At 36.3% G+C, this 27331-nt stretch overlaps 1 protein-coding gene across 2 annotated transcripts in view; it reads left to right on the forward strand.

Moving 5' to 3' along the window:
• The window catches only part of LOC127422389 (RNA-binding protein Nova-1-like), an 83995-nt gene that overhangs the window by 11561 nt on the left and 45103 nt on the right, over positions 1-27331 (forward strand). For both annotated transcript variants that reach the window (XM_051665879.1, XM_051665880.1), the window contains one exon: positions 5474-5617. In XM_051665879.1, coding sequence (XP_051521839.1) covers positions 5474-5617 — 144 coding nt within the window. The remainder of the gene's footprint in view (positions 1-5473; positions 5618-27331) is intronic.

Genomic DNA, 27331 nt, shown 5'->3' on the forward strand with positions numbered 1-27331 from the left:
ACCTTTGCTGACCTTCTCAGAAGGGAAGTGAGACCAGGATGCCTTGTACTATATTATATGTGGCAAACTAAAATAGCCATATATATCCCCAGGTTTTAACCAAAAGGGTCTATGAAGAAGATGTATATAACATAAAATTTCTAGCTATTTGTATGAACATTAAATAATTATCTGTTAAAGGGATAGTTCACCCAAAAATTAAAATTCTGTCATTATTAACTCACCATCATGACTTTCTTTCTTCTGTTGTACATGAAAGGAGATGTTAGGAAAAATGTTAGGGATTGACAGCCTCAGTCACCATTCACGTTCATTGCATCTTTTTCCATACAATGAAAATGAATGGTGACTAAGACTAAATATTCTCCCTAACATCTCCTTTTGTGTTTCACGGAAGAAAGAAAGTCATAAGCATTTGGAACAATATGAGTGTGAGTACGGTAAATTATATCTGAATTTTTGGGTTAACTATCCCTTTAAGCATTAAATAATATATTAATGCTAGTTGATGTTTTCAATGAAAGTTATCCTAAAGTATTACTGACCAAATCTAGTTTTTATATAGGAAGTCCCTGTGTTGGCTAACGGTCTAGGTAGGAGTCCCTGTACATTAGAATTGCAAACTCACCATTTACATTGAAATAGTTTCATAATATGTCTTTTCAAAATTCACCTTCATACTTCTACTTAGTTTGATTGACGTGTTTAACAAATTGTACCCTCATCCCTGACCTTTCCCATTTACTGTACATAACTAACAATTTTCTTCTCCCACTAACCTGCGCAACAGTACTGCCCTTGACTGTTATCAGCACTACTAAGCTGTAGCATTAATACTTGTGGTTCAGTGTTAATTACGACCCGTTAAGTCAGTTGATCTTATTATAGTGTTCCTGTTGTTCTGTGGTGGTGTACTTCTGGCACTTGTGGTCTAACATAACAGCTTGAGTTGTATTTATAGCTACCTTCTCTGATTGCCACTTAAACAAAAGCTTTTACCACAAATGTAAATGTAAATCTATGGTCTATGCAGGCATTATTTTACCTTGATGAGATCTTGACTTGAGTTAGTAATGGAACATGTGCCCTTAAAGGAAAATTCAAGCTTCAATATAATTTAAGCTCAATCGACAGCATTTGTGGCATAATGTTGATTACCAAAAAAATTTATTTCAACTTGTCCGTTATTTTCTTTAAAAAAAGCAAAAAATACAGTGAGGCACTTACAATGGAAGTGAATGGGGCCAATTTTTGGAGGGTTTAAAGGCAGAAATTTGAAGTTTATCATTTGATAAAAGCACACATTAATTCTTCTGTTAAAACTCTTGTATTATTTGAGCTGTAAAGTTGTTTAAATTGTCATTTTTACAGTTGTTTTAGGTTTGTTGACATTGCATCATCATGGCAATGACGTTGTAAAATTGGCTATAACTTTACACAGAAAAGGTAAGTAATTTTATCACACTAAAATCATGTTAACACATATTGTTTACGTCTTGTGGCTATACTTTTGAAACAGTGAGTATTTTAATGTTTACAGATTGGCCCCATTGACTTCCATTGTAAGTGCCTCACTGTAACCCAGATTTCTGCTTGGAGGGACAAGTCAAAATAATTTTTGTGGTAATCAACATCATGCCACAAATGCTGTCGACTGAGCTTAACCTGTTTTGAACCTGGAATTAATACAGGGGCATAGCAGTCATTTTAAAAGTGGGGGGGGCACAGCTGTCAGTAGGTGGCTCGCACAGACCCAACACATATATATTACACTATATATTAATATATAAATATAATATAAGTATTATATTAATATATACATATTATTTACTTCTAATATTTGTAGTGTTTTAAAGATTCAAGTTTTGCAAATAATTGCAAAATTTCACAAAATTAGCTGTAAAAATAAAGGGCATCTTGTGGAGCACTTGCTTCTGTTTCACACATGACAATAAAAGACTGAGCACAAGCTAGTCCTGAATAAATTATTTAATCAATTTAGGGTTGCAGTGGTATACCAGTTTCACGGTATACCCCGGTATGAAAATTTACGGTTTTCATACCATGTACATTTGCTTATCAACGGTATTGAGAAAAATAAAAAATGCAACCGGATGGAGAATCTCATCAGTGCGTGTGCATTTCCTTTCCTCCTCGACTGCCTGTCAGACTCATCAACTTGCGTCACACACACAAGCAGCGGAGAAAATGTTAGAGAGAAGCGAGGCAAGGGTCTGACATAATTGAGGTTGTGTGTGTGTGAGTTAAAGCAGTGTTTCTCAACTGGTGGGTCGTGACCCGTAAGTGTGTCGCAGGTCTATTCAGACTGGGCTGCAGACAGCAGGGAAAGAACAATGCCATGGTTCTCCCGTTGAAGATATTTCGGCGGCCACCCAAGTGATAGCCTATTTAGGACTCCCGAGGCAGATTTAATGATAATCTTGCAATCAGCTAAAGGCTTCTCATCTGCACTTTCGCACGAGTGTAACGGAACCAGCTCGCGATCATGATCTGTGCTTCTCTCTGGCGCGCATGTGTAACAACCGGGCTTCCCTCGATATTGAGCACAGACCTCAAAACTGATGCGACTAATTTAAATTCTAGTGAGACTTTTCTAGTTTAAAGCATTATGGAGGAAGTCAAGTCAAACCTCTCAAACTGTAGGCAGCCCTGACATGCCAAACAGCACTGAGGAGGAAAAGAGCAACACTGTGCTATGCACCAAAAAATAAAATAATATCATTATACATCATCACCTTTACAAAATTGTTTCACGATTTTACATGAGTAAAAGTAACTGTTATATTTTGACAAAATATTATAGTTTCATATGAAATATTCTAAAGGTAGAATCTATTGGACCTCATTTTATATCAACAGTGGCAGTTGTAGTTAAAGTTTCAAGATATGTTTCAGCTAGTAATTATTTTTTCATAAATACTATAATTTGTTATTATTATTATTACTATTATTTAAGACTAGCTACACTGACGTAACCATGGTAATGAGGAGCCTTTCCTCCTGTGTAATATGTATGTTCTGTTTGAATTATGTTTGAAATTAGGAAACAAACGGGATAATAATGGGTTCATATAAGTAAATATGCTCTTCAATTTTTAAAAGGGGGGAGAGAAAACTTCCTGTCGCTTTTGATGTTGACGTCAACAACAAAAATAATGTCACTTGATGCATGTCCTTGTACTTGTAAACCATGAACAAAACTATGCAACATAAAAGGAAATGCGACCCAGGATACATTAAATACAGGTTACGTTTTTACTATGGTGGGTCGCCACTTGATTTCCAATGTAAAATCTGGGTCCTGAAGCAAAACAAGTTGAGAACCACTGCACACCTACAGTATATGTTAATTGTTAATAATCATAGGACATTACTTTAAAAGCTCACACAGCTGATGTTATTTTTCATTTAGTATTTAATTAAACATGCTACGCTAACATGTAAACTAACATGCTTTAGTTATATAACATGTTATAATTACATGCTATTTTTTTATCATGTTTATAATTCGGTTTATTATTATAATTCTGTTAGCTTTCTTATTTATTCTATTTATTTTCAAAAGGGAGACTTTTTTTTACACATCCGTTAAAAAAAGTTTCAAAATGGTTTCAAGTTTCAATTATAATAAAGCATTTGTTTAACCAAAAACCCCCCCAAAAAATTGTTTATTGTAACTGATAATAATAATTGTGTAATACCGTATACCATGATACCGTGAAACCGTGATATTTTCTGAGACGGTTATCATACCGTGAAAATCTCATACCGTTGCAACCCTAAATCAATTACAATAATGACAATTATGCATTTGCAATTCATTTTTTCATTGTGGGATTTAAATGTATCCAAGTGGCTCGAGTGTTTTGACTACGTTCATCAAAATTAGTTCAGATCCATTTAATGATTCAGTGACCATTCCTGGTGATGCCAGAAGGTGGTGACAAATGAGTGTTTTGTGTGAAATGATGTTAGTCACTGAATCAACAATCAAAAAAAAATTGTAATCCTTTAAAATTTGTATGTCTACAGACCTACAAAGAGACTTTAGTAGAGGTTTAAGCATTACAAGAACTAAGCAAATCTATCATTTCCCTACAGTTTGTGAGCTGCTGAGCATGACTTTTATCAAAAGACAACAATAATAGTCTTATAATAATTGTGAGTTTCAATAATGTCCGTACATTTTCATGTATAAAAAAGCATGTCTACATATCTATTCACTTCATTAAAGTGTTCTAAGAATAAGGCAGATCTATCTTTTTTCCTACAGTTTATCGACTGCACACTAATACAGAGGTAAAAAAACAGGAGCTGATATTAAAAATAGCTTTACATATTTAACACTGATCTAGTAATCTGCTTGAATTGGCTCAAAAACAACCGATCAAACTTTTAGCTCACAAACATAATGTAAAAAGAATAACTTAATGAAGACTCATGCGCTGATATAAACTACACTTACGATGTGTGCTTAAAAGAAGGATTGTCCTTTTTTCTGCAGTGCATTGCACGTAATGCTGCCAATCAAGAATGATATGCTGATAAATAATTAATTTGTGTGTTCCTCATCTTAACATTAATGACGATAAAAAACAAGGATAAATGAGCATTGTTGAAATCAACTTTGTAGAAATGAATGGAGTCATGTTTATTAGGCTGTCTTACTGACGGCCTATTACGTAAGAGTTGTTTCGGCTCATGAAACTCACCTGTGATTGGCTGGATGGTCACTCAATCAACCCAAAGTAACAAAATGCAAAGAATATTGTATAAAAATCCACCATTTGGACTCGGTATGGGTTTAGCTTGGAAAGGTGAGAGGGACAAAAATCACCTTTTTAAAGAGTGCGGGGGACATGTCCCCCACGTCCTCCAAGCTGGTAACTTTAGGCGATTTTTGATCAGGCTGTGAAGTAGTGCTACTTTCTTTTTTCAAATAACAATGGGCTTTATCTGATTAAATGCCAGTATATGTACTTATATCTAGGGGGAAAGGCCATATGAAGTTATATACAAATAAATATATATAAAAATGCAAATTACATGTGTATTTACTGTATGTATTATTCAACTTCAAATTCAATTTAATTGTATAGTGCTTTTCCCATTTCATATTCTTCCAAAGCAGCTTTACAAAGAATAGTGGCTTACAAACCCTCAAGTCAGCAAGCCAAGGAAAAACTTCCTAGGATGTTTTTATATTATGTAAGATCACAAGAAGACATTCAATTTGTATTAGGCCTATTATTATTAAGTAAATGTAGAAAATGTATAAATCTATTTTACCTATTTTTTTTATCATTATTTTTATATACATTTGCATATACACATCCAACTGTGTGTACTGTTTACACTAGTCACCTTCTGATTCTGTGGATGTTGTTTAATTAAGTGCTGCATTTGTTTGAAATTACAGAGTTAATTTTTTAATCTCTTTTTCTCTCTCTAGAGGAAGGCGAGTATTTCCTAAAGGTGCTGATTCCGAGCTACGCCGCAGGCTCCATCATTGGCAAGGGTGGTCAGACTATTGTCCAGCTACAGAAAGAGACAGGGGCCACCATCAAACTGTCCAAATCCAAAGACTTTTACCCAGGTAAGTCTGCTACTTCCAGATAGCCTTGAAGTGAATCCTCATCAGCTTCTTAATTTATCATCTACAGTCATTCAGATCACAATTAAAAGCACAGAATGAAAAGCACTTGGCTTACATTGTAGCATGATTAATCCATTATTTGGTCAACACTAATGCATTATCAAGGTTACCTCTTTCCCGAAGTCATTGTGACTTGTTCCTAATGGGAATCACATGGGGAGCTGTCACCTTTGGGCTTGTGGCCACACCATATGGCCTTTATCAGAGCTCAGGTTGTGCAGCGTGGCAGATCGAGTGGGGAGTTAAGAGACTTGCAAAGAAGAAAATATGGAGTTCAGGGCTCTGAAAAGAATTTTCATGTATCTCGGATGGATGCCCATACACTGTTTTAAGACACCCTTTCTAGTAGCTAATTTTCATTAGGGCTGCACAACTATGATGAAAATCATAGTCAAAAATCGAAATCAAACTGATTACTTTCCTCGATACTGTAATTATGATTCATTTTGATTAATAGCATTTGTGTGCAGCATCTGCATGCCACATTTTTTACGTAGGCTACACATCCAAAACAAGCTGAGAACTATTACTTTATTGCTGTTTTATACATCAGTAAATCAAGACAGTGCCTTAAAGGAATATTCTGGGTTCAATACAAGTTAAGCTCAATCAACAGCATTTGTGACATAATGTTGATTACTACAAACATTTATTACGACCTGTCCCTTCTTTTCTTTAACAAAAAAAAAGCAAAGATCTGGGTTACAGCAGAGACTATTTAGCAGAGACGGGCCACTTCTATTTAAATTAATGGGAGAAATTGGAACGCCCAACCAAGAAGCACTCGCACCCAAAAGTCAACGGATGTAGAAAGGAAGTCCCACCTTGCAGGTAAAAGAGCCAATAACCTTTTAGATACAGACATCACCTGTCAATCAACTCGCTAACGCACACGCGCTTTAGCTATACAAGCCAGGAAAAGTGCGTGTTTTAGAGTAGTATGAGGTCAAGAAGCACAATTTATGATTCCAATATTATCAGATTTTATTGCTGATTTGAAATATGTTCTTTGATCATAATCTTGACCGACCGTTTTTGAAATTTCGGTGTCCTCCCATTCAAGTAGATAGGAGCTGCACTGGCATGACTGGAAATAGCCTCCCGAGGCGTTCCAAAGATGACCAACAGTGGACTGATTTGCTAGAGAGACTTTGGTTACAGCGAGGCACGTACAATGGAAGTGAATGGGGCCAATTTGTAGACATTAAAATACTCACAGTTTCAAAAGTACAGCTACAGGACGTAAACAATATGTGTGTTAACATAATTTTAGTGTGATAAAATCCCTCACTAACCTTTTCTGTGTAAAGTTATTCACCTTATGCGCCAGAGAAACTAGCACGCAGCCATTTTGAAAATGTTGTCTTTGAACTTAGGGTCTAACGGTGTCTATGTAGATCTATGGTATTGATGTCAAAGTGTAATTAGCTAGCAAAGTGAATTTACAGATTATAGAGTTGTCCAAAGCTATCATGAGTATTTTAAAGTGTTCAGGGAATGTCATTACAACTGGAAGCAGAGTGGGGAGATTTTAAAACAAGAGTATCTTCATAAATACACAAGATACTACCTTTGTTGTGGATGTACTGATGTGCCTTTGCTCATGAGAGACAACACAAAGTCATTTAAAATGTCTCTGGAAGACACCTCTGACCATCTTCTCATGTCATTCACTCATCATGTTATAGTTAAGGTGAGTAGATTTTTTGAGTGTTAAACCAGGGAGGGGAAGGGGTGCTATTATATTTATTATAAACACACACATACACAGAGACATATACATGTGAAAGTGAACATTTTATTTCATATCCTGTTTACAACAATTTTAATCATATTTAAGCCTTTCAAAAATATGGGGTGATAAATTAATTTTAAACAGTACAAATGTAATTTCCTTTAATGTCATGAACTTGCATGTGTAATAATACGAGCTGTCACTGTTTTAAATTTCATGTCAGCTACATATTTTAACACAAATTATTAAGTTGAAACCTAAAAAAACAGATAAAGCAGAATAACATGTATAACAATATAATGCTTGTATCATGAAAAAGTGCAGTGAGTCATATCTGTCTGAATGTGATCTGCCAGGTCTAATTTTGCTCCACTGGTGTTGGAAAAACCAACATTTAAAGTGACAGCAAAACACCTCACTAGCATTTTCACTTAGTAAGGGGTTGCTGTAGACTCACACCATCAACTTTTGATGAAAAATACTTTCTGTGCTCCCACACATAATCCATTTTGATCGACTCTTCTCAGTAGCTTCATTGCAAACCAGTAGTTAAGAGACAAAACACTAAAGCGTGGGGCGCTAAAAAGGGGCGGGGCTGAATAAGGTAAATAGCCAATTTTAAAACTTTGTTGCCGTGACGATATAATGTCAGCAAACCCTAAAACCTTATAACGACTGTAAAAATGATGATTTAAACAACTTTACAGCTCAAATAATATGTGATTTTTAACAGAAGAATTAATGTAAGTGCTTTTATTAAATTATAAGCTTCACATTTCTGCCTTTAAACCCTCCAAATATTGGCCAGCTTCACTTCCATTGTAAATGCCTCACTGTAACCTTGATTTTTGCTTTTTTTAAAGAAAAGAAGGGATGGGTTGAAATTGCTTGTTTTAAAGAAAAGAAGGGATGGGTCGAAATTAACTTTTGTGGTAGTCAACATTATAACACAAATGTTGTAGATTGAGTTTAACTTGTATTGAACCTGGAATATTCCTTTAACAGTCAACTTCATATTGGCCCTCTTAGCCGCATAAAAACTGTTATTCAAATTTTGAATAAATTATACACAGAAAGCCAGCAACGGACATGTCTGTGACAATGTTGAAATGCTGCTGCTGCTGCAAAAAAAGTTAAATGTAAGATTTTATCTTAATGGAACTGACACTTTTAATGATTAGTTAATTGCGGTAGCTGTAATTGTAATCTAAATTATTTATTTGATTAATTGTGCAGTCCTAATACTTATCTAGGCACTTTGCTAGGGGCTGTTAGAACAATCGTGTTCTTGCTTTAAAAAAGCGCGGCACAGCATCTAATAAAATGTGACGCTCCTGTGCAAGATGCTGAAAAAACAGTGAGACGCAACAGCCGTCTAGCACATGTTTACATAGAAAAACAATTGAAAAACAGTGCAGATAGATGCAATAACATGTTTGGTGTGAACGGCCCTTTAGACAGAAATAGAGACAATTTTTGTGTCTCTCTGTGTGTGTTGGAATTCTTTCAAATGTTTTTTAGGGATGGTGTAAAAGGGAGGAAAAGAGAAGTGGCGGGGGGCTTCTGGGCTGTTACTTAAAAGGGCTTTGTGTGATTTGCTCATCTTCCCATGGTTGGCACATCCAACAGGGCACTTCTGTCCCTTTCTCCCTGGCAGCTATGGCCAGCCATGGCAGATGCCAAATGCAAGACACCTCCTACCCACCCCCTTTCATTGGTTTTGGCAACCTTGAGTGCTCCAATGTCTAGAGCAGGGGGGTTGAGATGCCTACAGAATTAAGGGAGAGGAACATTACTGGAGAGAGAAACACAGAGAGGAGTTTGGGAAGGCAATGGTTGCCGGTGGTGTGGTAGGTTGTTTGAGTGCTTAATGGGGGGTTCTTCTTCTCCACTGAAGGGGGCATCTGTATGGAAATTAGCTTGAGTTGTTCCTTGGGTACAAGTCAAAAGATCCACCTGCTGTGCTGCTCTTACACTGGGGAAGGAGGGAACTATTTAGCTTGGGTGAAGTGTTCGAGATATAGAAATCTCTTAAAGGGATAGTTCACCCAAAAATGACAATTCTGTCACCATTTACTCACCCTCATGTTGTTCCAAACAATATATTGTTTGACTTTCATGGAACAAAAAAGGAGATCTCCATCTTACAGACACCACAAAGCATCGCCCTTATATTGAAGTCTTCTGAGTTCATGTGTGTAGACTCTGGACAGAAAGAAAACATTGTCCTACACTGTATTGAATTTTCAAATTTATTTAAAGCTGAAGTGTTTTTTTTTTTTTTCCTAATGTAAAAATAATGGCTACATGGCACTATCAAAACATTGCTCTGTTTGTTTGAGCATCCAGGCCAGTCAGACACAGCCACATTGGCTCGACAGATAGTGAGAGGTTGGGACGGGACTACTGATAACAGACAGGGAGAGTTTTTGGGAAACGAGTTTGAAAACAATCCTTATTTTTGCAGTTCCGTTTGGTGACGCTAGTGGCACAGAAATTTGCAGTAATTGTAAATTATTTGTCTTTTTTTTATTGACTAGCATGCAAATTCATGCAAATATAGAGCAGCATGTGGATGTTGAAATGTTTTTATTCCAATTACTAATTATGACTTTCATTTTATACTTAAGTCATTTGCAAAAACAATAGCACCAAAAGTCACACTATAAATGCGTGAAGCTGGTTTGCTGTTTCACAATATTTTTAGATAAGAGTCCAGAGAATTGCATCATCCTTTCTTCTTTATAATTATCCAGACACTGTTCCTCTCAGGTTTCCCAAGTGTGTAGATTCTGACTTTTCCCTGTCCAAGTCATTGATCCTCATCCAACCTCCTCGTCCCTTTGAGCAGAATGAAGCACAATATTAAGCTTTCTCTTAATCCTTCACCATGATTGCAGTTTTCAGTGTTTAATACCCAGAGAGCCCTGCCTTACAACCCCCCCCCCCACCCCCCACCACATTATCAACATTACTGATTTCTCTGCTGTGTAATCTGCTTAAGGCCTAAGCTTTCTGGCCCAAAGATGAAAAGCCGCAATATTACATATCTAACTGAGGGGTTGAAATGAGTTTCCTGTGTGTTTATTTTATTTTTATTTTTCTCTTTTGCTCCTTTTCTCATTCAGGTTGACGTAATTATTTTTCTTTGGCAATGACCTAAGTGCTGTTTCATTAAATTCTAAGTCATGTGGTCTTATTATGCTTTAGTTTGTGTAGGAACACTTTTTACATGGCACTAACAAAAATATACCATGGTGTTACCATGTTTTATATTGGGGGGGTATTGTGGCAATAACATTTGGATGTACCATTCCATTATATTCTTCAAAGAACCTTAATGTTAAACATTTAGTACCATAGTATATGGGTAGTTACATGAAATACTACACAACTTGAAATTGTGATATGCTATATTCCATCTAAATTTATTTTAAACAGCATAATGCTAATTGTTTTATAATCATTGTTAGTGTTGTCAGCCGATTAAATTTGTTTATCGCGATTAAGTGCATAATTTATTTTTAAGATTTATATATTAATCACAGATTTTGAAAGTGCTGAAGTTTGAAATTCACTATATACACTTCTTTTCCTGTCAAAATGCATTTATTTCCATCTTAGGAAAGAAAACAAAGCAATCTGTAACAATTTAATGCTTTATAAAATTTTTCCAAACAAAGCCTTCCACAGTAAAAAGATAGAAATGCACTAAAATAGCACCAATTAAAGTTACATTAAATGTTTCCCAAAGTCTAAGTGGGAGGTTGACTATTTAAAAGAACTAATCCCCACATAGGTTGCATATTCATTGCAATTTAAATCTCTTAAACTCTCATCCTCCACAATATTAATCAGCCGGCAGACTGTGGCTACCCACTTTGTTACAGCAATCGTGACCCGTGTTCATGATTCGCGTCAGGGTGTCAACGCCAGCGTCAACCTCTGCTTGAACTCCACATGAAAAGCACTTGCAGACAAAAACATCTTATTATTCGTTTTGGTGATAGTTAAGATTTGACGTGCTTCTATGGTAATTAAAATGCACTTAGGATGAAAAATACTTGATTTCTATTTCAAGTCCCATCTGGGCTTGTTTTGTACAAAAATAGCATTAAGAGGTCCTTTCTCACTCATTTTATCACTGACACAGAAGCGCTGTTGTGTGTGTATGTTGTGAAGTGTGCGTCAGTGTAATGACCACATTGCCAAGGTTCTGCCTTTCCAACCAGCATTTATGCTGGTTTATGTTGTATAACGGTAAATGCGTTAATCGCAATTAAGAAAAATTAATGCGTGCGTTAATGGAATGCGTTAATTCTGACAGCTCTAATTATTATACATGCACCTTTTATGACCTCATATTAATTGAGAAACTATTTGTACTTTTAAAATTCATTTTTCACACCATAGGGCAACTGAAATAAATAGGTGAAGGCAAAAGGTGTTTAAAATAGTAATAACACTTCAGTCCAAAATGATTTACAGTATCTTAAACTCAAATCTTATATTAATTTAAAAAAGTCCATGGAAACATTTTACATCAACTTCATAAAGTACCTTGTTATTAACATCTGATACATCACTGTACGTACCATGGTACTGCCATAGTACTTTGTAAGGGTGAGTACTTCAAGATGATTACATTTCTGAAAGAGACTTAAAATAGTCCATCTAATGTTAGAATTACCAAATATTATTGTATTAGAAACATATATTTTAACAAATAATCATGTGACTTTTGTCTGTGACTTAAAGTAGGTTTGACTTGTGAGAGTGTGTGAAGAAACCTTGAAAGATTTACACTTATGGAGTGTTACAGTATGTTCAAAAGGTGAAGGTTGTTCCCTCTGGTTTTTGCATTCTAGTGACAATGATAATTTAATTTGTCAGGGAAACTGCAAATAAGTCAGTACAGTATGTCCTCGAGCTCTTCCATGAACATTCTAATTAATGATGTCCAACACATTTTAGTTGTTGTTAATCAGTTTGTCTGTGAACTCTATTAATTAAGTGCTATGCTTAGCCTTCATGCTAACTGTACTAGCATGCACTAGAATGTAGAATGCTCTATTGTCAGAGAACAAAATATAGTCAGCATCTGGGCTGTGGAAGAGTGGCTAGTGATGAGGTCGCTGGAGGAGAGACGAGGTACCCTTAATCCCGATAGCTTTGTTTTCTTTTTCAGGCATGTGACGTCATTCTCTGTGGCCGCTAGCCCTCAGTACCAGCCAGTGCCTGAGACTTGCAGTCAGACTATCTCATACAAAAGAGCTTTGCTTTCCAGAGTGAGTTTGACCCGTGTCTCATCATAGAGAGAGGGATATAGAGAGGAACACTTAGTGAGAGGGAGGATGGGAGTGATGGCACAGACAGTGATCTCGAAAATGATGAAGATGCTAGTCAGAGTACATTCATGATATAATTAGCATGTTGCCCACTTTGTGCACTGACGCAGAGAACGTTAGCTTCCACTGAGGTGTAACAAAGATATTCGAGTGATCATCAACAAAATTTTTAGTCCATTGTTTTTCTTTTTCTTTCTTTCTTTCTTTCTTTCTTTCTTTCTTTCTGTCTGTCTTTCTTCTTTCTTTCTTTTTTCTTTCTTTCTGTCTGTCTTTCTTTTTTCTTTCTTTCTGTCTGTCTGTCTTTCTTTCTTTCTTTCTTTCAGTAATGCTTTACAGTAAGGTTCTGAAGATACTTAATGTAAACATATACATATTTTAACATTAAAAATGTATTAATATATGAAATTAACATTAACCAGTATTAATAAAGGCTATAAAAGTAATGTTCGTTGTTAGTTTTGTTAACTATTGCATTAAATAATGTTATGTATTTAACATTATTGTAAAGTTTTACCTTTCTTTCTTTCTTTCTTTCTTTCGTTTCTATCTCTTTCGTTCTTTCTTCCTTTTTTGTTTGTTTGATTGTTTCTTTTTCTTTTATTTATTCGCTCTTTCTTTCTTTCTTTCTTTCTTTCTTTCAGTTATGCTTAACAGTAAGGTTCTTAATGTTAACATTAGGTATCGTGATTTAATAATATACTATTTCTCACTGTTAGCACTAAATTAACTAATGTTAATATATACAACCTTTAATGTACAAAATGTATTAGTATATGAATTTACATTTATAAACATTAACATTATGAAATTAACATTTCTTTTTCTTTCTTTCTTTCTTTCTTTCATTCGTTATGTACTTTTGCTGCCATAATGTGTGGCTTTTCCGACAAATATAAAAAGCCTCAGAGGGACCTCCCATTAACAGAACACTGCAAATTTATTCCAAGGATCAATTTTGCATCATGGGAGTGGTGCCTTGTCCTCTACATCACCCTTCCCCCCGACGACCACCTATTTCTATGTGGCTTTAGTACAAACACTATTGATCAGTCAAGAGAACTTGCTCCTTGAAATGAGACAGTGGATCAAATGCACCACGAAAACAGAATGAGAAAGAAAGACAGAAATAGCCTGTGTCTTCCCTACCAATTTGAAAAGCCATTTTTCTTCACCCCAGGAAATCCACTGACCAAGTCATTTTGATCATTTACACCTCAATTCAATAGCATCAGCTATGTGATATTTTCTTACATTTGCTCTCCTGATTTAGAGACAAAGAGGCTTATCCGCAGAGCCATCATTGTTATTTTGAGGAAACATTTGCAGAATTCTATGGATTTAAACAAGGTAAAATGGTTTCAACAAATCAGATATGACTAAACTTTTGTTTGTAGCTGAACGCATCATCAAATTAGCCAAAATATTATGCGTAAAATGTCTTTCTTTTTAATTTCTTTCTTTCTTTGGAGTTCTGTTCCTGTAGCTCAACTGGTGCTTGCATCGCCAAGGCCATGGGTTCGAATCCCATGTACTCATAAAATATATAGTTCGAAAGCACTGTACACTTAAGGATAAAAGCATCTGCTAAATGCTTAACATGAGTTCTAAGGGCACAAATTTCATGTGAGTCTGTGTGAATGCAGACAGTATGTATCACACAATAGCACTTGTTGTAACAGACATATTTCACATCATGTAATATGTTTGAATTGTTTTTAATAGTTTCTCATGGAAACGGTAAAAACAAATCAGCTGATGTCAGCCCTCGTAAGTGCAGCCAGTTATGAGAATATTCCCCAACGGTAAACCATTTTGTAGATCTAAGAGTCTCTAATCCAGCATTCCTGTAGGTCTGAGCAGCATTCCCTGTCTGTAATCTGTCAGACTCTACATCATTAGATCAGGCACCAAGTGGGCGACAGCTTATGGGCACAGGGCTTAGGACCTCAGTAACCATGTCATGCTTGGGTGATGGGGGCATAGGGGATTCAGGCAAAGAGGGTCTTGGCTTTGAGAGCCAAAAATATCCTGCCTCAGTTTCTGTTTGTCTCAGGCATGACAAAATTTTACCCAGCTGTGGGTCCTTCCTCTGGTCTATATAACAAGCTCTGCAGGACATTGAGCTTGCTGCTTCACACCCTTGTCATCACTTATATTAGTTGTGTGTGTTTGTGTCTCTGTCTGAGTATATCAGGGAATTTGAGATATTTATGACAACAGAGAAGCAGTTATGGAAGGTCCCTTTGCATAGCAAGTTTTCTGTTGCCTTAAAGGGATAGATTACACTATCATGAAAATTCTGTTCCAAAATCATATGACTCTTTCTTTCATGGAATGCAAAATGGGATGTTAGGGGGAATGACAACCTCAGTTACCTTTCACTTTAAATGCATCTTTTTTCCATACAGTGAAGATGAAAGGTGACGGAGGCACCTTTTGTGTAAAGTTTTTGGTGAATGGTTGATGCATGTTATCAAGTAGGACTTGGCACAGTAAAAGTATTGATTTTCCGATGCATTGTGATCTTCTTTTGGAAGATCTCTTTATCGATTCTGAAATCCCTAGATCAATCTTCTACTCTATGCGCAACCTTCTTCAGTAACAGTAAATCACTCGCATATGCGTCCAAATTTTGCAATATGGGACTACAAATGTTTGTGATTAGACACTGGCTGGTAAATTTTCAGATTTCACTCACCAGTGTTTGAGTGGTATAGTGGCGAAAAATTTCTGAGATCCATTCACTGCCTGTTGAGAGTAAGAGTTTAGTCCAAAGACATGATCCTCGCAATTCCTCTCTCATTAATATGCACTTACTGGCTGATGCCTGTAGTATTAAACAGACAGTACCAATTTAGCACATGCTCTGCATATCAATATAAATACTAGTATATAGTACAAATTATTCATGTAAACAATAAACATGTAACAATATATATATATATATATACAATATATGCAATTTCAAGACATTTACTGATACAGTGTTACAGTGATACAGAATTAAAAAAAAATTCAAAAGCTAAAATGTGACCAATATAATAAAAAATGAATGAAAATATCATTTTTTTAAATATTGTTTTCGTATAGTACCTTGAAGGGTTACATAAATGGTTAGAAGGTCACTTTGTAATTTACAGCATTAGCTGAGAGAAACTGACATTGTAACAGAAATGTAGACATATGAATCGATATAGAATCAAATCAAAATCAGAATCGAATCAAATAAAATCTGGAAATCTTTTATCAATACTCGGCCCTATTATTACGTTGAAATTGCATTTATAATAAGTTCTCATAAGATTAGGAAAAGTCTTGAAGCAATCTGATTCTTCAATATTAAGTATGTTATTATTGTTTATTAAATAAGTTATTAAATAGCCTTGGTCTCTGAGATCCCAAACAGAACATGAGGGTTAAAACAAAAAGATGCAGACATGAAGAGAAGGATAAGGAGAGGAGAAAGACAAAGTGAAGGGGGAGGAGTGATTGAATATCCAGTTGTTTGATTGACCTATGATAAGTCTAAACTGTCTAGGACAATGAGGAGCAGCGGAGCACTCTTAATGACAATAGAAGCTTTTGACATTGTTGACAACGCAGATCCTCAAGAGTGGGGGAGATGCAGGCAAGCAGGCTGGTCTCCCATCTGCCTTAGGAGGTGTTGGTGTGGGGTGTGTGGAGAGAGGGAGAAACAGACAAAAAACAAGAGTGAAACAAAAAGAAGCAAAAGTGAGAGTGTTGTGGACCTTGTAAATCCGATTTCACTTTAAATATGTTTCACACTATGTACATATTAGGGTTGCACAGTATACCGGTGCTACGGTAGTATCGCGATACTCAAACTTCAAAATACTAGCGGTGCCACAGTATTTTTTAAACAGTAGTACCGTTAATATGGAAGTACCGTAAGTTATGTTGTAGGTGCGGTAGTAAATATTATTTTTGCTAAAACCTTCATTTGAATCAGACCTATGTCTGCAATAACATAAAAATGTAGTCTTTTCGATTGGTGTCCCTTTCACACAGTGCTTTTTAAGAGTGCAAAATGCTGTTTAGAATTTGCCCCTTATATGGTATTGTTTATTTTTCAATGTGTGGTTTTCCCAAGCTTCAAACACACACATCTGAATCCCAGCGTGTTAGTTTGGCGGTTGAGTCTCCTAATGGATAATATGGATTTAAATATAAATTTGGAGAGTGAGAAGCTTTTTAAAAAACACAATTCATGTACGAGATTTGGAATTAGTTTGGGGTTTGCCTGTTGAGATTGGGAAAACCCATCTGCCGTGAATGTCTACAAAGATTTCAAGCCAAAGGGGGAAACACCAGCAACCTTATTAAACACCTTCGGACACATCCCACTGCTTTTGCAGAATACACACGGGTTAGTACCACTTCTTTTAACCTAAATGCTTTATCTTAACATTTACAGATTTACCGTTTCTCTGAAAAAATCGAACGTTGCACTCGTTTGTTTTTTTTCCAATTACAAATGCATGGTGGTGGTAACTTCGCACTTATGATCAGGGCTGCATTTCCCAAAAGCATCGCAAGCTTAAGATGGTCTCTTCGATCAACTTAAGCTTGCGATGCTTTTGGGAAACGCCGCCCAGATCAGTTTGATCATGTCCCTGAGGCGTGCAATCAAACCAGTGTGTGTAATCTGCATTTGCGCTGCTGTTTACCAGGAGAGAGGGGCTGAAGCATTTGTAATAATGAAACAGTTTCTCTTGTCAACGTTACCAACGTTCAAATAATCTCTGAAATAATGGAATAAAAGTTTAAATCCGTTGCCGTTTGAACTGGTTGTTTTGATATGGCAAAGTTTTTTTTTTTTTTTTTTTTTTTTAACATCATACTAAGAATGTATTTAGGTAACAAGTTAGTCCATTTGAGCCTTCTCCCAGTTCATCCATCAGTTATTTTTACCACTTCCGGAGCAACAAGTGGAATGTATAGTTTCTAAGAACCACTATGAAAGACTGTTAAGAAGTAACACACTATCGTGTGGTATCGTGATACAACTTGGTATCATGATACTTTAGCTGGTATAGTATCGTAAGATATGATTATGGTATTGTGACAACCCTAATACATATAGCACTTTTGGATTTGTTTTTATTTGATGCATAGGCTATTTGATTATTATTTATTTTATTTGATGCATATGTTAGTGGACTGACTACAAATGGCAGTGCACATTCATGACAGACTGATGTATCCACTAATAAAATCAAGGCTGATTAATCAGGTGGTATTTGTTCATTTTGTGTTATAATTGTAGGTTCAATTCTACCACCAGCCTTCATCAACTGATAACAAACATTGTCTGTTTAGATTTTTTGGTACATTTTGAGTAAATATTTTGAAAAATGAGTTTTCATTGTAAATGTGAAGTGTGTATTTTCTGCGCCACTAGCGTCACCACATAGCCTTACTAATATAATCTCTGCCTCTGAATATGTGTACTTCCCTACTAGTGTTGTCATGGTACCAAAATTTCAGTAGTCGGTACCGATACCAGTGAAAGTTCATGGTTCTCGATACCGATTTCGATACCACAGCAAAAATATGCTAATATTATAATGTGCTATTGAACACATCAAGTTAGTTTTTTTTTTTATTATTTAATAATTATTTTAATAATTATAGTTTAATAATAATTATTATTATTTTCCAGAACTTTCCAGAACATTTTTGTAATTTAATAAACATTTTTTTTAGTTTAATTTAATTTCAACATCAAAATGGTGTCTAATCAATAAATTCTTAAAATTTTAACAAGTAGGGGGCCTGAGTAGCTCAGCGAGTATTGACGCTGACTACCTGGAGTCACGAGTTCGAATCCAGGGCATGCTGAGTGACTCCAGTCAGGTCTCCTAAGCAACCAAATTGGCCCGGTTGCTAGGGTGGGTAGAGTCACATGGGGTAACCTCCTCATGGTCGCTATAATGTGGTTCTCGTTCTCGGTGGGGCGCGTGGTGCGTTGTGCGTGGATGCCGCAGAGAATAGCGTGAAGCCTCCACACGCACTAGGTTTCAGCAGTAATGTGCTCAACAAGCCACGTGATAAGATGCGCGGATTGACTGTCTCACACATGGAGGCAACTGAGATTCGTCCTCCACCACCTGGATTGAGGCGAGTCACTACACCACCATGAGGACTTAGAGCGCATTGGGAATTGGGTATCCAAATTGGGGAGAAAAGGGGAGAAAAAAAATACTTTTAACAAGTGAAAATATAACTTTTCAACATGTCATTTCATTTTTTATTTTAATTTTTTGCCAAACTTTTATTCAACAGCTGTCTTGCTTGTGATATTTTGATTAATTATTACTACAGTGAACATTGCATTTTACTATACAGTTGTAATATATTTTTATTAAATTTCTTCAGTTTCATTCATCTAGATTTTATTTTGAAACGTGCTTTTATTATTACGTATTTTTTGCCGGAAGGTTTACTTTTCCGGATAAACAGTTTGATCATTGAAGACTTAAGTCAGATCTGAAATCTCATTCATTTACACTGGCCTTTGAGTCTGACAAATGAAATGTAGGACACAGTTTTGGAGTGTTTGTATTTTAGATTACTGGTGTTTGTGTATGGTAATTTTGAAGTTTTAAAAACTTCAAAATTACTCTGTTGTTTTAAATGCTTTATAAGTAAAGTTGAGTTGAGAGATTAAAGAGCAAATGCTGTGATTTTAATAATATAAATATGTATTTTACATGTGCTGCTTGGTTCACAATGGATTAGTGCTCTGCTTTGTCATCTCATATAATGTGAATGATTCTCAATGTGGAGTTTCCAGTGGATGAGTGGTCGGATTTATTTAAAGTACACAGTTCTTCCACAGTAAGATTGCAGCCTTTAACAGTTTAATAAATCACACTAGGACATGTCACAATATTAATTTGATTAATTTTCCATTTTAGTGTACAAGGAGTAACAGAGCACGCGTTCAAAATAAGCCTTTGAACATTTTAAATGTTTAAATTGGTACTACCGGTACTGCAGAAACAGTGGTATTGTTACATATTTTTATTTTTGTATCGACTTGGTACTGAAGTACCAGTACTTTTGACAACACTATTCCCTACTATGTAATATGCCCAAAGCAGTGTTAATTGTCTAAATATGTAACTTTCCTACTATATAGTATGCCAAAAGCAGTATGTCAATTGAGTAGTACATCTGAATCCTCATTATTCATAAAACAGTAGGCAAGAAATACCAGGATGACCTACTACATCCAGTGAGATTCTGAAGTCCACATCCACTGGACACTTCACTCACCCATAATCCCACGGTAACTGAAAAATGCTGAATTATTAAAAAACAGTGGAGAACCACCATTTGGGCAGCTCTTTTCAACTGTGCTATATATGCCACTATATATGTTACTACGTCATATATTCTGTCACAGGACAATACCCTTGTTTCCGTATGAAGTATGTCAAGGAATATATTCATACTACTTACCTGCAATCCTGAAGAAAGTACTATTTTAACGACCAAGAAGTACATTATTTATCAAATGCAGTATATAATCTAACAATACGTGAATTTGGATGTAGCTAATAACTGTTTTCAAACAGATTTCCCAAACACTCCCCAATCTTCTGTTGATCGATACAAACAAATAGTCATGCCAAAAACTCACACTATTGGTTGAGCCAACATTGTGGTGTCGGGCTTTTCAGGATGCTCAAACAAACAGTTCAACTACAGCGTTTATACTTTTTGATGAAATTAACCTACAAATAGCAAATAGATATCTATGCTTATCTATGCTGAGATAAGATGAATTATTTTAACATAGAATAAATTACACGCATCACCTTTAAATTATAAATGTATATTTGGGCCGCCAGCCACTCAACTCTCAAAAATATTGTCTTTGGGAACTGAAAAAACCCATAGCAGTCAACAGCAAGTACTAATGCTATAAAATTAGAAGTATAGTGGTGAAACAGTTGGCTTGTATGATTTCGTAAAAAGGTGTTCAGGACGTCATATAGTCCTGACTTGTTTCGTAAGCAAGTCTGTCTCTGTGCTTTTGTCTGCATCTGTCAGTGGAGTAGAGATGATGAATGTGTCACTGGGAGACAGCCATCCTTATCTCTTGCTGCGTTCACTCTGTCATCTGCTGCACATTTTATAATGAGCTCATCACTAAGCCCCACCCCCCACCGCTGCACCCACCTCTGTATTCAGTCAAAGCTCAGCAATTCAGGGGCTTGACAAATTTTATTTTGAATGTACTGATATTTATGAAGTTATGGCAGGAGAAGCTTACAAATGACTATTTCAGCCCAACTAATGCACTCAAGCACGCACGTTTATTTTTTTTATGTTAAATCATCTGACCTTCATGTCTGTTTGTTTCGAGGTGAAACAATGTTAGATTTGCTATCCTAGTCAAGAGTGTGTGGTCCAACTTTAACAGTGACAGTTTAAAGGGGAGGAGAGAGACCACTCTTAGGAAACCAAATGGGAGATATCGTAAACCTCAATATGGATGCTATAGAATGGAAATCCCACCTTTCAGTTAAAAGGGCTAATCACCTTTTTGAAAGAGGCATCACATGGTTGTTTACATCACATGGTTGGGTTTGGTTCCCAGGGAACACACATACTAATAAATGTATACCTTGGATGCACTTTCTTTGTATAACTTTGTGTACCATAAATGCAGTTCGCTTTGGATAAAAGCATCTGGTAAGTGAATATTTGTAATTGTAATAATAAATATAGTAGGACCAGATTGAAAACTTGTTTTTGGCATGATTTGAGCTAAAGGAGCAACATTTGTGATGTATGACAGGCTATGCGTATTCTTGACTTTGGATATTTCAGTCTTTCCCCATCGAAGTAGATAGGAGCTGTACTTGTATGCCTATTACCTACATAGAAAATAGCTGCCTGGGGGCGTTACCAAAATGGCCACCAATTGGACTGACTTGCCTTGAAAGGACTTTGCTGTAATGTAGTTACAAGGTGAGCAGGATCTGTCCCACGAAGGTGGGATGTCTCCTGGGGTTTGGTGCAGAGTTGACAGGGGCGATACCACCATCCCCCTTTCTCACAGACACGCCCTCCTCCCTACAGTTTCTCACTCCCCATTTTGAGACAAAGCATGCTTTGTTAGTCTCTACACTCGGTTGCCTCAGAGATGGGAATTAGAGTGACAGCTCCAGAAGCAAGAGGTTCCCCTCTACCATCATCATTACAGAGGTCTTTTTCTGTCACTCCAGCTCCATCAGGCAGGTAGACAGGCGACAAAGATGTCTCTCGCTTCTGTGCCGATGTGTGCCGCTGGGCTTAGGGAGAAACAGAGAATTAGCCGCAGTTAGAATGTGTACTCTTGCAGTCTGGTCACGTAGAGAGGCCACAGACTCCCACAGCCAATAGTATAACGGCAGCGCTACCTCCATTTTGAAGTTCCCGCGGAAGGGAAAAAAAGCAGTGACAGATGTTCTGCTGCTCATACTGGCCATTTAAAACAGAACGTAAACAAAAACAGTAGCCTTAAGACAAATTTAAAATTGGCTTTTAAAAAGATAAAAAATATTAAAATGAGTAGAAGTGAGAATTATCATATATTTGATAAAAAAACACACACAAAAAAAAAAACAGGGTTCCCACGGTCATAGAATACCTAAGAATATCAGAAAAATATTATATGGTTTTCAGGCCTGGAAAAGTCTTGGAAATTAATAAAATCTTATAAAGTTTTGGAAAAGTCATGGAAATAATTTTTTTGAAAAAGATTGGGAACCCTGAATTCTTAATATCTAAGCTTTTGAAATTATATCAATATGAATAAATATTTAAAAATCTTTGGTCACACTTTATATGAGGTGTCTTTAACTACTATGTACTTACATCTAAATACAAAATTGTTCTGCATAATTCTCACAAGATTCACATTTGCTGCTACTTAGGTTGAGGTGCGGATAGGTTTAGGGGTAGGGTTTAGATTAGGGTTAGGGTTTAGGTTTAGGGTTATGGGTTAAGGTTAACAGTGTAACTGTGTATGTAACTAAATGCAGGTACTTTAAATGTAAGTTATATGCAACAACATGTATGAACGTAATAAGTACATTGTATCAAATGCTTAAGTACATAGAAGTTAAAGACACCTAACAGCTAAGTTCCTCCTTTTCTTAAAAAAAAGCAAAAATCGAGGTTACAGTGAGACACTTACAATGAAAGTGAATGGGGACAATTTTTGGAGGGTTTAAACACAGAAATGTGAAGCTTATAATTTTATAAAAGCACTTGCATGAATTCTTCTGTTAAAACTTGTGTATTATTTGAGCTGTAAAGTTGCTTAAATTGTCATTTTAGGGTTTTAGGGTTTGTTGACATTACATCGTCATGGAAACGAAGTTGAAAAATTGGCTATAACTTTACACAGAAAAGATTAGTAAGTGATTTTATCACCCTAAAATCATGTTTACACACATATCCTTTATGGCTTGTGGTTATACTTTTGTAAAAGTGAGTATTTTAACGTTAGAAAAATGTCTCCTCGATTTTTGCTTTTTTTTTTAAAGAATTAAATACATTTTTGTGGTAATTATCAACATTATGCCACATATGCTGTTGATTGAGCTTAACTTGTATTGAACCTGAAACATTCCTTTAATAAAACCATTTTTGCCTGAGCACTGAAACACAATCGTGGGACACACAGTCCACCAGCACATTTCTACAATTAAGACTCACCATAATGACACCTGACTTTCCAGTTTCTGTGGTTATCTCTCCCATTGCATATTGAGGTTATAAGTGCAAAATAATTTAATGCCTGTGTCCTAGATTAGGGCAATTTAGCATTTGCACTTAAACATTTAGGGCTTAAGAAAGAAAAGCCCCTTACATAACGTTAGGACAATGGAAAGCTGCATTATGTGGAGTAGGGGGCACCTTTCCTCTACAGCGGAAGGTGGTGAGGGATGACAAAGAGGAGCATTGAGTGTTGGCGGTGGGTTTCTTTTTGGAGCAGTTCCAGCCTCCTTGCAGAGGGGACAAAGCTCTCCCTCTGTGCCTCAACAGAGTCTCTAAAGGCACTAGGTTCCGCAGCTGCCTCTTGCTCCGCCCATTTGCCTCAGAATATCTCTAATCCCCACAGAATGACCCCTGAACCAGTCTTATTATTGTTAACTAAACTAAAATGAAAACATTTTTGTTAAAATAAAATTATTTTTAAAAATGTAAAAAATAAAAATAAAATAAAAAATGGACAAATGACCTCAAATTAAAGTTTAATTTTTGATTGACATGATTATAAAATGTTAAACCTTTTCAACCCGCTTTCATTAAATATGAAAATGCCACTGTAACACTGTGATAACACCTAGTGATAATGGCTCTGAGAAATGTAACGTGTTAAACATATTTAAAGGAAATCAGTTCACACAGTAACTTAAAATACTAAAACTTAAATTCACAAACAGTCAAGAAAACTAAATTATTAAATGGACAAATTGAAAAATAAAATAGAAATAGAAACTCAATTAAAAATACAAAACTTTAATAACCCTGCCACAAACTCCCTATGCATCTCACAAAAACTAACTATTCCACTCGCTTTATACCATCTTGAGTCACTCGCTTTATACCATCTTGAGCCTGCCAGACCCTAGTGATTCCTTTCTCCTTCAGTCTACAAAGCTGTCAGCTGTCGAAACGTCCCCTTCAACACAAGGGATGCATGCTTGTATTAATTGCAACAGATCGGCCATGGCTAATTATCTTTGACCCCTCTAGCCATGTAAGAGTAGCATGTGTATGCATCAGCGATGGGTTTCAGAGAGTATACATCTGGGAATTTGCATGCAGAAATATCCAAATGCATGACTGCTACTTGTTACTTATCGAGTACATATATCCAAAATTATTATACTGTTTATTTGATAATCTTTTTTTGATACTGAAGCCTAGTGTGACAGAGCTGTATCTGTATCAGCATTGGGGTTGGGAAGAACAGTTGTTCTTCAAATCAGCACTGGTCATGTGATTGTTGCCATATAGAATTATTTAGGATGTGAAATGGGAGGGATGCGGCCCACTGGCCTCCACCAATTGTCTCTCAGTCACTTTGATTTGGTATTCTTTGTTGTTTATGAAGATAGATGTGTAAATGTTTTACTATTACTAAAAAACAATAATTAATTAGGGCTGTCAATCGATTATAATTATTCATCAAAATAATTACATGAGATGCCTATTAATGAATTGAATTAATCGCATATATCTGACTGCCCCCTGCTGACTGCCACTCGCAAAAATATGAAGGTGGTACTTCAAAATTGAATTGCTCTGTTGGTAGGAAAATTAATTATTACGGAATTTACATACTAGTCAGGGGGCATGATTAATTGTATACATTGTTCATTTAAAATAATGCGTTATTTTTTTTAATAACTGATCACTCTGAATTAACACGTTAAATCATCAGCCTTATAAATAATATAATTTTTTATATAATAATCATTCAATATCATTAGCAAGAGACAAAATCATGTATTGCAAGTATAATATTTAATGATAATATTTCAGAACTAGTATTCTTGGACATAAAACTTTGCTAGTATTACATGTTATAACCATAGTACTTTAGACATGTTAATTCCATGGAATTCTTTGACGTACATTAGAGTATGAAAAGTACCATGTTATCACCATCTGATACCGTAGTGCTGCCACCATACTTTTTGTAAGAGTTAAAAGAACATTTTGGTGATGAAAATATTTTTCTGGAACCTCTTTGTAGGAGTTTTAAAACTAATATCTTTTCATCCCTGTGATTATTTTGATTATTCTGTATTTTTTGTGAAACTAAGATGCAGATTTTAGTCTGCTGTTCTTGTTGCAGCCTAGCTGTATATGATGTTGCCTTTTCAGTCACATAAAACCTTCGACCGCAGACACAAAGGAGATTGCTAATTGCTATTTTGCTGATTGCTAATTGCTATTTGCTTCTCAGCTATCACAAAGCCAAATGCTCCCCAAAACGCCAAGCTGATGCACAACTTGGGATTACCCCCCCAAAAAAGAGCATGCAAATAAGTCAAGAACAGGATACAAAGCCTTAAAAAGATTGATTTTCCAGTCACTCCTGCCTTTAATTACTAACCCCTCAGTCTTCATGCTAAATTTGGAAGCAGTGGGGGAACATTGGCAGGCCACACGTGCACGAAAACTTCACAATTAGTGCTTTAAACCTACACACACACTATTTCACCTCCCTCACCCACGCTGGGCAGGTGCAGGCAGAGAGGGCAGCGTTTTCGAAGCCCTTTTTGTCATGAAATTTTACCACATTACTGCACAGGAGCTTGTCAGCTGGCCAGCACTGGGATCTCAATGCCAAACTTCAGGAAAGAGGACAAAAGCCAAGTCCATTGTAAAGACACCCACACCCTTAAACGAGTGTAATACTTTTCTATTCCTAACAGAGAGCTTCTTCATTCGAAGTAGTGTTTGATAACTCCTGTAACTCCCTCAGCAGAGTTGGATATTAGCTCTGGTTACGTATGCATTTTGGCGGCCTCTGCAGAATAGAACTTCGCCCGACAAGCCAGTGCTGATCACGTCTTTTTAGACATGAGTTGTACGTTTACCTAATTCAGCCTAAAAGGGGCTTGAAGCTGGACTCTAATTGTGCAGCAAGACAAGCAACTATCGGCTGTGTCTATATGGTGGCACAAGTTGGTTGTCATGGTGTCCTTAGGCTTAGCGAGGCCGTATAATGATTGTCCCTGTGCAGTCACTCTACCAGACCCAGCTAACTTCATCTGAGAAGTGATGTGGCTACAACAAGAGCACAGTTCCCTGTCAGCCAGTTCAACATTACATACTGTACGCCTTCTGTCCGCACATCTGTATACAACAGGGAGCACATGTGAAATCCATTCATATGTGGATAATTGTTCATTTTAAACATTCTGTATTTCTGTGAGCCTGACAGTATATTCTCCTGGTGCTGAGAACCTTAAAAAGAGGTGGAGGGGGTGTCTCGTTTTCAGGTTGAGTTCTCCGGCCTCGCTTGGCTCCTTAACCCCATTGCCTCACTCAGATTCCAGCTGTACGAAATGGGGAACAGATTGTGTGCATGATGTAAAACGGCAGGCATTATAGTGTTGCCATGGATAAGGTCATCTGTTGAGTAAACTCAGAGCAGATTAATACACATTATGAAAACTACAAAACTGAAAACACAACAGCAAATGCTCAGGACAAAAAATAAAAACCTTTTGTGGTGGTCCTTTCTGAGTTAGTCAGCTCCGTACTGCCAAAAATAAATTTTTTAATTAGTCTTGTTTTCCAGTAAAAAAAATAAAAATAAAAATCCTTAAAACAAGAAAGAAATTTGTGCCAGTGGTCCCATCACAATGATGCACAATGTCCATTTCACTATGATTTACTTTATCTGTTCCTCTGTGGTGGAATGAACTTCCAACCTCCACCCGATCTGCTGAAACCATCGCAACATTCAAGAAACTGAAAACACATCTCTTCCGCAAGCACTTAACCAGTCCACAATAATGGCAC

The sequence above is a fragment of the Myxocyprinus asiaticus genome, chromosome 31 (assembly GCF_019703515.2).
Source record: "Myxocyprinus asiaticus isolate MX2 ecotype Aquarium Trade chromosome 31, UBuf_Myxa_2, whole genome shotgun sequence".
In the NCBI taxonomy this organism is placed as follows: Eukaryota; Metazoa; Chordata; class Actinopteri; order Cypriniformes; family Catostomidae; genus Myxocyprinus; species Myxocyprinus asiaticus.